Below are 13,311 nucleotides of genomic sequence, written 5' to 3'. Positions count from 1 at the left end.
AAAAAAAAAATCACTCACACACACAAAAAAAATAATAATAATAAAAAAAAAAATTCCAGTGCTGCGAGGACAAAAAATTCTAATTTTATTTTTTTTTTTTAGCGGTTTTTATCCCTCTCTTTTTTTTTTTTTTTTGGCTTTCTTTGGTTTTACCTCCCCGGGTCTGAGCGGGACACCACCCCCACCCCTCCCACAACCCCCTCCCGGTTTTTTTCCCCTGGATTTTCCAAGGATTCCCTGCAATCCCGGCGGAGGACGCGAGGTGGCGGCCTTGCTCCACGTTAGACGGCGCGTCCCCCCCCGCGCTCATCAAGGAAAACACCTTGATTCCGTGGATAAAACACCCCCGTCCCCCCCTCCCGCCCCAAAACACGCGGTTAATCACAGCCCCTTTTATACCTGACATCTCTTTTCCTCCACCCGGCTCGATTGTGCCAGGCTTAAAATAAAAATAATAATAATAATTAAAAAAAATTTAAAAATACTGCCTGGGAGGCGGCGAGAGGTGGGACTGCTTGGAATATTCGTTTAGAGAGGGGCATAAAAAAAAATAACCACACATCGGGTTTTTTTGTCTCTCGTGGAGGTGGGAGGGAGGGTTAATTATCCCAAACCCCCCAAGATTTATGTTTGCACAAAAAAGGGGGTGGCTCAAAGATTTTGGGGAGAAAGGGACTCGCAGAATCAGGGGGGGTTTTTTCCCCCTCCCGGCTCTTCCCCTTTGCCGTCAGGATGATCTCTACTTTCTGGGCTCTGTGTTTTATGTGTTTTATAATCCCACAGATATAATCCCAGAGATATAATCCCATAAATCGACCGAAAAAATACCCCCCACCCAACAAAAGCAGAGCAGCCCCTTTTTCGAAGTTAAACGGGCCATTTTTGGCACATTTTGCTCCTTCTTTTGGCGACGCTGCTGCTCTTTGCTCGAGACCTTCACTTAATAGGTTTAGAAATATTTTTGAGCGCTACAAACCAGTAAATTAACCCAAAATGCTTTTAACCAGCAGGGTTTGGGGTACACACAAATACATCACCGAGGCAGCAGCAATAATGGCAACTTTTAACTCCATTTACTTCACTTTTATTTCGGCCTTTTTTTTTTTCTTCGAAATTGCGGGAGAAAAAAAAAAATATAATTATTCAGGCGTTCTGATCCTTCGGCCACAAATGAGGTCGGAAGGAACGGGGGGAATAATTTCAGTGGGGTTTTTTTCCTCCGATTGTGGCGAGAGGGTGTTTTCTGACTCGATGTTTCCCCGAAGTTCCATCAGAAAAACCCTCCCGTTCCTCCATAAGCTGCGTTCTGGGGGGAGAACGGAACAATTTAAACCGATGCGAACGAACCGGGAGGCGAGAGGTTGGTGCGAGAGGCAAAGTTTCGGCACCTCCAGACTCTGTTTAAACGCTGTAAAATGAAATACGAAAGGTAAAGAGAAAGGGAAATTAAGGAAAATCTCGCCCTCGTGCATCCAGCAAAAGGCAGAGTAGTGAAAACTTCAGGTTTGCCCAGGAAAGGATTTGGGGTTCTTTTTTATTATTATTATTATTATTTTAATTTTTTTATTTTATTTTTTTAATCCTCTGAATTCCTAATAAATCTTTGCTGCGCTGGGTGTTTATAAATTATCTGTGGCGGACACGCACCCCGCGCTCACACCCATCCCCGCTCGGCTTTTCCGCGGAATAGAAACATTTTCCTTTCATCGGGACCCCGAGCCCGGTGCGGGGGATGATTTAAGATGAGCCGTTGATTTCTGGGGCATCGCTGAGTTCCCGTCGCACCCCGACCATCAAATTCTTGATAAAAATGGGAACTTCCAAGCCCAACTTCGCCGCCCGCCCTCCCGGCTCCTGCAGGAACGGAATTCCTGCCATTTCTCGCTTTACAAACTTCACTAGATGAGCTTGTGGCTGTAAACACACGCGGGAGAAGAAACTTCTTTTCTAAAATTACTTCGGTCGATTCAGTTGTTGGTTTTTGGTTGGGTTGTTGTTTTGTTGGGGTTTTTTTTCCCCCCCTTGAATATTCCAGCATCCCGCATCCCCACGCCGGAGCAGCAGAGCTCTATTTACTTCTGTGCACCATTCCGGGGCTTTTTATGGGCAAAGATGAAACCCAAATCTGCTCAATCGACAATAAAAGTGTTGGGAAAAATAAAATGTTAACTTGTCTTTTAGGGGGGAGAAAGCCTTAATTATACCACTGCAAGTACTCCAACAACAATAATTACTCGAAAAGGCTCTTAGACTCGGCTGAAATTATCCCTACACAAAATAAAGGAAACGTATTTACTTAAATTATTTCTCTAAGGATGGTTTTAAAGTTTTATTCCGTTACTATCTTTGTTTTCTTTCCTTCTCTTTCTTCCTGCCTTTCTTCATTCCCTGCCTATTCCCACTCTTGATTTTAGTGGATTTTTATTTTTTTTCCCCCAAAACCTTGGCAAGGCAGACTAACCGAAGCATCCCAACTTTTTCTCCTCTTTTTCCATGTCGTGGAGGTCAAAAATTGTCCCTCAGCTGAAGGCAGGGAGGAGCAGAACCCCCTTTAATCCACCTTTCTCCGGGCAAAACCCGCACAGAGGGATGCGAAGGGAAAGCAGCAGAAACCTACCCGGGGCAAAAGGGTGGAAAAGGGGGGGGAAAATTGAAAATAGAGGTTTAAAAGAGTGTCTTTAACTCGTCTTGGAGGTGGAAGGGCTGGAGAACAGGGGCTCGGAGGGGCGTCCTGGGGGTTGAGAGGTTGGGGCAGCGCCGGGCTGGGGAGGGCTCGGAGTCGTTATTAACTGAAATACGCCTCGGTAATATTTGCTGACTGCGATAAATGAATTTGAAAATCTACCCCCTGTGTGTTTAGGCGGCGGAAAATTGCAGCGTTGGCATCTTCGGGGTAAGTTTGCACCGTTGTTACCAAATGCCAATAAAACAGAAAGCCTCTCTCTCCCCTCTCTCCTCTCTCTCCCCTCTCTCCTCTCTCTCCCCTCTCTCCTCTCTCTCCTCTCTCTCCCCTTCCCCCCCTTCCCCCCGGTTTTCCCCGGCAAGGACGGGGCGAAAGAAAGAAAGAACTGGAAGTTGTCGGGGAGGGGGGAGCGGGGAGCGGCCATCGGGCGAGGTTCTGCTCGGGAGGTGATAAGAGACACCAGACTTTGAGTTCCCGATCGTCCCCAACCGCATCTTGAGCGAGTCCTCGGCGGGGGAGGAGGAGGAGGAGGAGGAGGAGGAGGAGGAGGAGGAAGGCAGGGAGAGGGGCTGCGGGAAGAGCCACGAAAAGTCAATGTTCTATATGAAAAACTATGATCATTTTAATTCAATATTGACACCCCGACATCTCGCCGCAACGCGGACGGGTCCAATCGAAACCTCTGCTTTATGGCGGTGGAGGAACGAACTCGTAAAATCCTAACGGCTTTTATGTAGTGCGGTATAAACAACAACAACATCCCCGGCTTTATGGCGTTTTATAGTTTGTTAAACAGTTTACGGCCTTTTTTGGGGCTATTACAAATGCAATTCCCTTCATGTGATAGTTAAACCTTTATCAATAATAAGGAAATTGATCATTAAAATGTTAAATATGACTACCTCGTTTGTTTTAAAATATGTTTAGGGTAAGAAGCTGTATGATTTGATAACTTGTATTAAAATACCAATTACATTTATAGGACCTTTTAAAACTGGTAGCAATTAAATCGTGTTCTTTTACAGTTTTCCAAAGCGACCCTGACATTTAAAAAGGCTAAAACTGCCTCGTTAAAATTTCGAAATTAACGACTGCGAGCGCTTCTCTTTAATTTTCCAACACTCCCCAAAAATCAATCTTTTGGGTGGTCTAGGTACGTGATTTGTTGTGAGGCGAGCGATATCTCATTAATGTAGGTAGTTAAACATATTTAATCCGTATATTCACCCCACCTCCTTCTCCTTCCCCTCTCACTCCCTCTCTCCCTCTCCCTCTCTCTCTCTCTCTCTCTCTCTCTCTCTCTCTCTCTCGCTCCCTCTCTCGCTCCCCCTCGCTTGCTTTTCCTTCTTTATTCTCTCACACTCTTCCTTTCACAATCATGCGGTGCAGAGTCCGTGTGGAGTAAGGAGAAGCCAATAGGATGAGGTTTTGGTAATAGATGCAAATGATCATGAAAAGACACTGCAAAATATGAAACAACTCATTTGCGCTGAAGTAAATCACTGAAAACTGTTTATGAACTGGCATCTCTTCTTGGAAATGTAAAGCGAGAACTCTTTAAGTGGCGATTTTTTTTTTTTTTTTTTTTTTTAGGGGTGGGGGGGAGGAAAGAATTCAATATCATGCAGGCTTAGAGTTTTGATTATATCCTCCTTTTATATTCCTGGAAATCACAAACTGTCGTTGCTTAGCATCTTAGCGCTTTCTTTTTTTGCTAATAGATTCCCGTGGTCTGCTTTTGGTTGGCTTCTCTTTTTGTTGTTTGGGTTGGTTTTTTTTTTTTTTTCCCTTTTTTTTTTTCCTTTTTTTTTTTAATATAAATATTTTTCTTCCTTCCTCCTCCAAACCCGACCGTCTCTTATTTAAATTAAAATGAGCTCTTATTTCGTCAACTCACTCTTCTCCAAGTACAAAACCGGGGACTCCCTGCGCCCCAACTACTATGACTGTGGGTTCGCTCAGGACCTCGGGGGCAGACCCACCGTGGTGTACGGCCCCGGCACGGGGGGCACCTTCCAGCACCCCACCCAAATCCAGGAGTTCTACCACGGCGCGTCCTCGCTCTCCAGCTCCCCTTACCAACAGAATCCCTGCGCCGTGGCGTGCCATGGGGACCCCGGCAACTTCTACGGCTACGACCCCTTGCAAAGGCAGAGCCTCTTCAGCGCCCAGGAGTCGGACCTGGTGCAGTACACGGACTGCAAGCTCGCCGCCAGCGGCCTCGGGGAGGAGGCGGAGAGCGCCGAGCAGAGCCCTTCTCCGACCCAGCTTTTCCCTTGGATGCGACCGCAAGGTGAGGCGAGATGGAAAAGGACGGCGAGGAGGCATTTCCTGAGCCCGCGGAGTCGCCCTCTCGCTTTTCTTCCTTGCCCCTCTCGGCCGCTCGCTTTTCTTTCGCTGCCTTTTTCTCTCCCCGCTGACTGTATTTTACTGCTTTATGGGGGTAAACTTTTGCACTTGTAAATTGCTTTATAGTTTAATTACCCTGAAGGAGACCTTTTCTTCTGGGGGCTGAGCGAGCCGGGCTTTCTGTGGAAGGAAGCGTCCTTAAAGTTTATGGCACTTTTATAGCCTTAAAAAGCCCCTTCATTTTTGTTCTGCGTTTGATTTGGGATCTCGCCGGTGCTGCCGGTTCTCCCGGGGCCGCGGCTATTTATTTATTTTTATTTTATTTAGGGTCTGTTGGGGTTTTTTCTCCTCTCTTTCGCGGGGGTCCCGAAGTGCCGGAGTGTGTTGTTGTGCTGGTGCTCGGGGTAATAATCAGTGTGCAAGTGCAGCCTGCTCGGGGTGGGCTGGTGGGTGACCCCCCCTCCCCTCCCTTTCTCCGCCACCATCGCCCCTTTCCTTTATAACCATCTTCCCTTTGAAAATATCCTCCAGGAGCCTTTCCCTCGCCCTCTTTGCTTCCTGCCTTTGCCCCTGCCAGTCCTTTCTTCCTTCCCCCTCCCCGCCCGCGTGTGTGAGTGTGTGGGAGCGGGTGGGAGCCCGAGTGTGCCTGTTCCCGAGCCTGGTTTATGTATCTCTCAACCTCCTTCTCTCCCCTTCCCCTCTCCCCCCCAACCTTTGCAATCCCCCAGCAGCCGCTGGACGGAGGAGGGGGAGGCAAACCTACAGCCGCTACCAGACGCTGGAACTGGAGAAGGAATTTCTATTTAATCCCTACCTGACCCGCAAACGGAGGATCGAGGTCTCGCATGCCCTGGGATTGACAGAAAGGCAGGTCAAAATCTGGTTCCAGAACAGGAGGATGAAATGGAAAAAGGAAAACAACAAAGACAAGTTTCCCAGCAGCAAATGCGAGCAGGAAGAACTGGAAAAACAGAAAATGGAAAGAGCCCAGGAGGTGGACGAGGAAGGGGAAGCACAGAAGGCGGACAAGAAATAAAAGGATTTTTAAGGACTGAAAGGCAAGCGCTGCTGGGGTGGCAGAGCCCCCGAGCCCCACGTTAATGGCAGTTAATGTAAGGGAGGGGTGGGGAAAAAAAACAACAATGCATAGAAAAGAGAAAGGAAAAAAAAAACCCTTTTATTGCTGTAAAACAATATAGCTGTAAGCACCACTTTCCTGATTATCCTTTGATACAATGAACAGTATGCAAAAGTGATCGGGAGCTCTCTCCTGCCTTTTGCCAGTTATTAACTAGTGGTAGTGTAACGCAATAGCTTATGTAAAACATGACTGTGAAATCTTCTCTCTCTCTCTCTCTGTCCTTCTCTCTGTCTCTCTCTCTTCTTTCCTGGGGGGTGGGTTGGTTAACGTAGCTTTCAATGCTAGAGGAGTTACGTGAAATTACGTTCGTGTACTTTTTTTTTTTTTTTTTTTAATTTGATTTTTCCTTTTCCACCTTTTTGGTTGTGGTTTATCTGTATGTGCCGGAGGTAGCTACTGAAACAAACATCCCAACAACATGAAACTGCCTATTTATGCTCTAGTTATCTCTCTCTTTCTCTCTCTCTTCCTCTCTTTGCTTTCCCTGCTGTTCTTTTCCTTGGTTCGGTCTTTTTTCTTTTTTCTTTTTTTTTTTTTTTCCCCAATTTTTAAATGTCTCTTCCAAAAAAGGGAAAAAAAAGAAAAAAAAATACCAGAAAAAAAAAAAAGCGTTTTTCTCTCCTTTAGTTAGCATGCGCACAGTGAAGCAAGTTGTAAAGTGATCTTTAGGTTAACTGTGAAAAAGAATGTATACTGTATACGTGAATTACTTTATTGGGGGAACTAATGATATATTTTGTTGTTCTTTCATCACTTTGTTCTATTGTCTAAACCTGGAAGCGGCGGAAGAAAGTTACAATAAAGTTTACAAGCGAGAATTCCGTGACATCATTCTTTTCCCCCGCTCCGCTTCCTCCAGGACCACTTCGATAGAATGGAAATAAAAGTCAATTGTGTCGGAGCCGCGGCCGTGGCCATCAAAGACCTCCTTTGCCCGGGGAGCTGCCGCGGGCCGGGGGCTGCGGGCCCGGCCGGAGCCGGGGCTGGGCCCGGGGAGCTGCTGCCTGCGAGCCGCGGGCGAGGGGAGGAGGGGGCCGGGGCGACTGCCATGGCTCCTGCTCCTGCTGTTGTTCCCAACAGCTCCCGGCCGCTGACAGCTCGGCAGGCTGGGTGGAAATCCTTCCTCCAGAGGTAACGTGGCTCGGTTTGCTTTGTGGTTTGGGGTTTTTTCTTCTTTTCCCCTTCCCCTTCCCTCCTTTCCCCGTCTCTCCGGGCCCTCCCCGCTGCCCCCGCCAGACGCAGCCCAGCTCTGGGTCCCCTTTCCTCTCCTTCCCTCCCACTCATCTCGCCGTAAAAACAACCCCACATTGTCAGTGGCGCAGCTGAGCCGCTCTCTGCTCCTTCGCCTCTCGGCCGGAGAGGAGCGCGGGGATGCACATAACCTTGGGAGAGGAGAACCGGCACAACCCCAGATGCACATCCACCATTGTCTGCTTTTCCTGCCTGCAAACCTTTTCTTTCTGCACATCCCCCTCCCCTTTAAAAAAAAAAAAACAACAAACCACAACAAACCCGAGGCAGATCCCATTTTGGAAGGTCTCTCTGCTTCTCCAGCAGAAAGCAAATCAGCCAGCTGGGAAGGTTTGACTCCTGCCTGTAATTGAGCCCCGCAGAACCGCTGACACGCCAAACAAGGGAGCTGGGCACTCTTTATTTTTCGCCACAAGAAAAGCAAATGCCAGCTCAATACGGAGCTCAAAGCCCGTGGCACTGGAATAAATTAGATATAGAGCTGAAAGGCATTTGGGGAGGGGGGAACAGAAGCCTGGAACTATTAGGTATCAATGAGACATTTGTCTTTTTTTTTTTTTTTTGGGGGGGGGGGGAGCGAGGGTCAAGGGGGGAGAGGAGGGAATTATGTACAGTCTCGTGAAAAAGTAGCTCGGAGCCGAGGAAATGGTGTGAAGGAGGGAATTTTAGACGGGATCAATAAAGGGATAAATAGAGCTCCCTTCCTTTTCCTCCAGCAGAGAGAGACCGAGAGGGAGTCGCTGTTTTATCAGCAACGTGCTTTTTTTAACCCCCTCCCCTTTTTTTTTTCCTCTCTCTTTCTCCCCTCGGCCTGAGCTGAAAACTGATTACAGGTTGCTTATCGACTCCAGCACAATTTCACCCCTTCCAGCATAGATCTTGGAGGGTTTTATATCGCATCAATTATTTATCATATTTTATAAATCCAGCCGCACAGTCTCGTGCCCCCGAGGAGGGGGCGGGCGGCGATTGGCGCCGCAGCAGCCACGTGCCCGCGCGTCACAAGGGCCGGGAGGAAAAAGGCTCCTTTTTGGTGTAAATCTGGACTCTAATTCCGTAATATATCACGGTACCTCGTAAAACCGACACTAAAACGTCCCGACCTACAAATCACCCGGCCAAATTATGAGTTCATTGTATTATGCGAATGCTTTATTTTCTAAATATCAAGCCGCAAGTTCGGTTTTCCCGTCCGGAGTCTTCCCCGAGCAAACTTCTTGCGCTTTCGCCTCCAACACCCAGCGAGCGGGGTATGGGGCCGGATCCACGCCTCCCTTCGCCGCCTCCATGCCCGGGCTCTACTCCAGCGGCAGCGCCGTGCACCCCCAGCCCCCCGGCATGTACTCCTCGGGCTACGGCCTGGAGCCCGGCTCCTTCAACATGCACTGTGCCCCTTTCGAGCAAAACCTCTCCATGATGTGCCCCGGGGACGCCTCCAAGCAGAACTGCAGCAAAACGGACCAGAGGGACTCAGATTTGCAGAGCGACGGCAGCAACTTCCGCATCTACCCCTGGATGAGGAGCACAGGTAAGCCCCGGCCTCCCGAAAGGAGAGGAGCGCGGGGTCGGGGGAGGGGGGTCAGGGGGTGGGGGGAGTGTAAATTATTCCATGGCGTGCGCGGGGGGGGGGCGGAGGGGGAGGGGGGAATTGTCCCCAACTCCTTTCGTGACGTTTCACTGAAAACGCATCTTCAAAAGAGAGAGGCAGAGAAGCGACTACACCACCCCCCCTCCGCCCCCCCCCCTCCAGAAAGCCATCCTTTTAGCTTTAAATATTTATTGGTGCTGCCGGGGCCGCGTGTGTGCCGTGCAAAAGGCAGTTTGTCTCGGCGGGGACAGACGGAGCGGCAGAAATGATGGCCAGCCCCTTCTCCTCCGGTGTTTACAGGCTGGAGGTTGTGCTGCCCCCGCGTAGGTAGAGACGTGGGTTCTGAAGGGAACTGTTGATGGGAAGCGCTTGCAGGCTCGGGTTGTTTTCTGTTAGATGGCGAAACCTTCGCTCGCCGGCCCCTCGCAGCGTCCCAAACACGGGGACCGAGCGCAGCCCCCAGAACCGGCGGCACAGCGGCCCCTCCTCAGCCCAAAGCTCCGCTCCCGGAGCGGTGACGCTCCGGCCGGAATCCGGAGGGATGGAGGGAGGGATGGAGGGATGGATAAGGGGAGGGGAGGCACGTTTAGCTGCGTCCCCAAAACATCACACGTTGCGGAGGGCACTTTTGGGGACCTTGGGGTGCTCGGCGCGGCCCTGCTGGGGGGGCTGGAGGGTCCTCGGGGCCGGCCCAGGTCGGGTCACGCTGCCCCCGCACACGGGTCTCAAACCCTCCGCCTTCAGTCACCGCCGCGCTCCGTCTGAGGGTATTAATGTCAATTAACATTCAATAAATATCCATTTCCCTGGCCGGGAGTGGGCCCGGGGCGTCCCGGCTCCCCCCGGGCCCTCCTGCACTGGGCGCTCCGGGGCCGGGCCGGAGCTCCGGGACACGTTTGTCCCCCTGGGAACACGTTTGTCCCCCCGGGAACAGCCCGGGCCGTGTCCGAGCACACGCGTGGTGCTGTTTACACTCGTGCGATCCTCAGAAGGGGGGGGGAAAGGCGATGCTGTCCCGGCTGGGAGAGGGGGAGAAGGCGTGAGCTCATTTTCCAGCCGCCGGATTGCGACCTGAGAGCATCATCCCCTGCGAGCGAGACGCTCTCCACCGCCAAAAAAAATTCGGGAAAGGCCTTCTTAGGGGTGCGGGCCAGCCTCCCTGCGAGGCAGAGGCGAAAGAAAACAGCCGAGCAGCCAATGTGGAGCTGCTTCTAAAGGCAGGAGTCACCCTCACACTTATTTGGTGGTCAGTTCTTTCCATTACCTGCTCCATAATTCATCCTCTTTTGCAGTTGATTTATCAAAGACCAAATATTTCTGGTCGTAAACACTTCACCTCTGCTTTTATCTGACTTTAGATTTAAGAAGCCCCCCCCTTGCTCACCCCTCTTTTAGCCCGTGACGCTGCGAGGATCAGCCCTGGAGATGGTTTGGAAACGGGGGGAATGCTCGGAAAAGCCCTGGATGCTCCGGGATCTGCTGAGCCTAAAACCAGAAAAACCCGGCCTGGGCCGTAAAAACGGGGTCCCCCCTCCCATCCCCCTTTCCCAGGGCTCCTCCGTGCCCACTGTGCGATCCCGCTTGTGGAATTTCATCAGCGAGCAGAGATAGAGTTGTCATCCCTATTCAGCAGCAGTTTATGGCTCTTCCCTCAGCGGATTTTACAACCCGCATTCCACGACCTGCACATTTTTACTTTACAGCTAGCCTGGCTATTTTGCCTTTTTTTTTTTTTTTCCTTTTAATGACTGGATCTTTTCTTCTTTTAAAAAGAAAGAGGGCTGGGGTGGGGGGCAAAGAGGGGAGAAGAAGAAGAGGAGTCCGGTGGAATGTGTGGAGGAGAGGCCGGGGGTTGCTCACCATCCCCACTGCCCTGGGAAAGAACGTGTTCTGCTGCAGACACACACAACATTTACACGGGACACAGAGCCAGGATCACAAACACCATATTGTAGAATAATTTCCAATCAGACTCCAGGAAATGTCGGGTGGAGGGGAGAATCAGGAGCTGGGCCCTTTCCAAACCCCGCTCGCAGGCGGCTGGAGGGTGCTGGGGGGCCTGGGGGGAGTGTTGGGTCACTTCTCGTCTGCACACCCCCCAGAAAGAGCAACCTGGGCGGGAGAAGCCTCTCTGAGAGCCCCAGAAGTCACCCCAGGGCCCAAAACATCCCCTGAAATGATTAAGACCATCGCACACCTTCCAAGCAGGCATCCTGATGACAGCTTTAAGAGAGGACAAATAGTTGGATTGCTGTAGGTAGCAGATGTCTCTGTCGCTCTGCTCCGCTGTATTTCTCTATTTATTCGCCAAGCATCCCGATTTTCTGGTGTCTAAACTGAAATTAAAGCAGGAACTCAGAGTCTGACCGGGGATAGGAGGGCAGGAAACTTTCTGAACTTTGTTGTTCGCTGGGAGACACGCACGGGCACACGTATAAAAAAAGCACTGCACGCTTTCCCAGGAGGAAAGGAAGTTAAAGCTGGGGTGGTTTGGGGGGCCGAGGACACAGAAGGTGAGCTGGGAAAGCCTCGAGCAGCAGGAGTTGACATTTCAAATCAAAAAGAAGGGCTGGCCCAGGTCGTGCAGCTCCTCCGAGGGTTTTGCCCCTCGTGGCACTGCAGGGGCTGGGTCGGTGCCAGGCTGCACCCAGAGAGGGAAGCGAGAGAGCAAAGGGAACCGGCGGCCCCAAAACCATCTCCCCAACCCCCCGGCTGACCCCAGTCTGCCTTTATTTCCCAGGCACGGACAGAAAACGCGGCCGCCAGACCTACACCAGGTACCAGACCCTGGAGCTGGAGAAGGAGTTCCACTACAACCGCTACCTGACCCGGAGGAGACGCATCGAGATCGCCCACGCGCTGTGTCTCACCGAGAGACAGATCAAAATCTGGTTCCAGAACAGGCGCATGAAGTGGAAAAAAGAGAATAAAACCGCCTGCTCCGGCTCCGGCGGCCAGGAGAAACCAGACGCGGAGGACGACGAGGAGGAATGAGAGGGGCGAGAAGAGGTGGATGCAGGAAACGTGGATGGAATCCCGGGCGGGAAGAAGAGAGGGCGAAAGGCACGGGGAAAAAAAAAAAAAGACTATGTATAAAAATAGAGAAATGATAAGTGCATAAAGAATTCGAAACCCTAGGAGTGAATCGTCGTGTTTCCTGACACTGAAAAAAAATACTACCTATATTAAAGTCCTTTTTTTTTTTTTTTTTACAATAGAATATCTACCTATTAAATGTGGCTTTAGAGTCAGAATAGACACATTTTTCTATGTGAGCCTTCCTCTAGTACCGGTAATTTGTAAATCTCCGTTTGTACTTCGCTGTGTACTTTTTTTTGGTAAAGAAGTAACGTGGTCGTGTTTTAGCACCTTTTTTGATTTAGAAAATGTGACCTGAAAGCCTGAATGCAAATCACACTTAACCTCTATAGTCCTGTACAGAATATGGATTATTATCATCCCTTCTCCCTGTAACCCTGTGGTTCTTTTCTCCTTGCTATGCTCTTTGGTCTGTGTATATTTTTACCTGGGTTCCCTCGTTGTTCAAGTCTCTAAAAGGGGGGGGAGGAAAAAAAAAAAAAAAGAAAGATAAGAAAAGGGAAAAGAAGAGGAATTAATATCGTGCTACGTAAAATGTTGTATATCAAAGTAGCAAATTATTTAATGGCGACGCGTTGCTTTTTTATTATTATTATTATTATTATTATTATTATTTTCCTTGTCTGTGATTATCATTCTTCGAAATAAAAGGGAAATCTCCAGTAATCCACCAAGGCGTTGGGCGCGTTCCCCTTTTCTTATTAAAGATAACACACGGGGGGTTGAATTACCTTTTTTTCCCCGTGCAAAATAAATGGGATAAAACATCCTTTTACCCCCATCCAGCCCCTAAATTTCAATCCTTTTCTTTGAGACGGACAACCCGTTCAAAATATTTGAGTTTTTTTCCCGTATATTTGGCGAATATACCGAGAAATAACGGATATTCGGGGCTCTCGAAGTGCGGGCTGGTCTCTTTTCTGTCCCTCCCTCTGTGATTGCGCTGGTGCCGCTCCTGAGAAAGGTAAGAGCGAAAAGGAGGAACGTAAAGAACTCGGAATCAGCCCAAATAGCCTTTCCGCTCCTTATTTTAATTCTCTTCTTCTCGTAACTAATTTACAGAAAACCTGTTTTACCGCGCCTTCGGTAATTTTCTTTTTATTTTCTTTTTATTTTTTTAAGGTTCTCCCTCCTCCCTTCAGCGGCTTTACTGCGGGCCGCCACTCTTTTCATTAGCGCCAAATAACGTTTAGCATCAAA

General features: G+C 49.6%; 2 protein-coding genes across 4 annotated transcripts; both read left to right on the top strand.

The window, feature by feature from the left end:
• Positions 1-4,476: 4,476 nt before the first annotated feature.
• On the top strand, positions 4,477-6,991 carry HOXB8 (homeobox B8). Of its 2 annotated transcripts, none has more exons than XM_064636781.1 (2): positions 4,477-4,976; positions 5,764-6,991. In XM_064636781.1, exons 1-2 carry the CDS (start codon positions 4,556-4,558, stop codon positions 6,066-6,068), a joined length of 726 nt encoding a protein of 241 aa, XP_064492851.1. In that variant the 5' UTR covers positions 4,477-4,555; the 3' UTR covers positions 6,069-6,991. The 2 variants fall into 2 exon arrangements, with proteins under 2 accessions (XP_064492851.1, XP_064492849.1); XM_064636779.1 differs by having other exon boundaries at positions 5,761-6,991.
• An 80-nt stretch (positions 6,992-7,071) lies between these two features.
• Positions 7,072-12,781, top strand: HOXB7 (homeobox B7). 2 transcript variants are annotated; one of them, XM_064636786.1, is made up of 3 exons: positions 7,072-7,304; positions 8,667-8,952; positions 11,753-12,781. In XM_064636786.1, the coding sequence occupies exons 2-3, from the start codon at positions 8,712-8,714 to the stop codon at positions 12,004-12,006; spliced, it is 495 nt and encodes a 164-aa protein (XP_064492856.1). In that variant the 5' UTR covers positions 7,072-7,304; positions 8,667-8,711; the 3' UTR covers positions 12,007-12,781. The 2 variants fall into 2 exon arrangements, with proteins under 2 accessions (XP_064492856.1, XP_064492855.1); XM_064636785.1 differs by lacking the exon at positions 7,072-7,304 and having other exon boundaries at positions 8,026-8,952.
• The last annotated feature ends 530 nt before the right edge of the window (positions 12,782-13,311 follow it).

Source organism: Pseudopipra pipra, chromosome 26, assembly GCF_036250125.1.
Source record: "Pseudopipra pipra isolate bDixPip1 chromosome 26, bDixPip1.hap1, whole genome shotgun sequence".
Taxonomy (NCBI): Eukaryota; Metazoa; Chordata; class Aves; order Passeriformes; family Pipridae; genus Pseudopipra; species Pseudopipra pipra.
The sequence above is the reverse complement of the archived record's forward strand: the minus strand, read 5'-3'. Positions and strand labels throughout refer to the sequence as shown.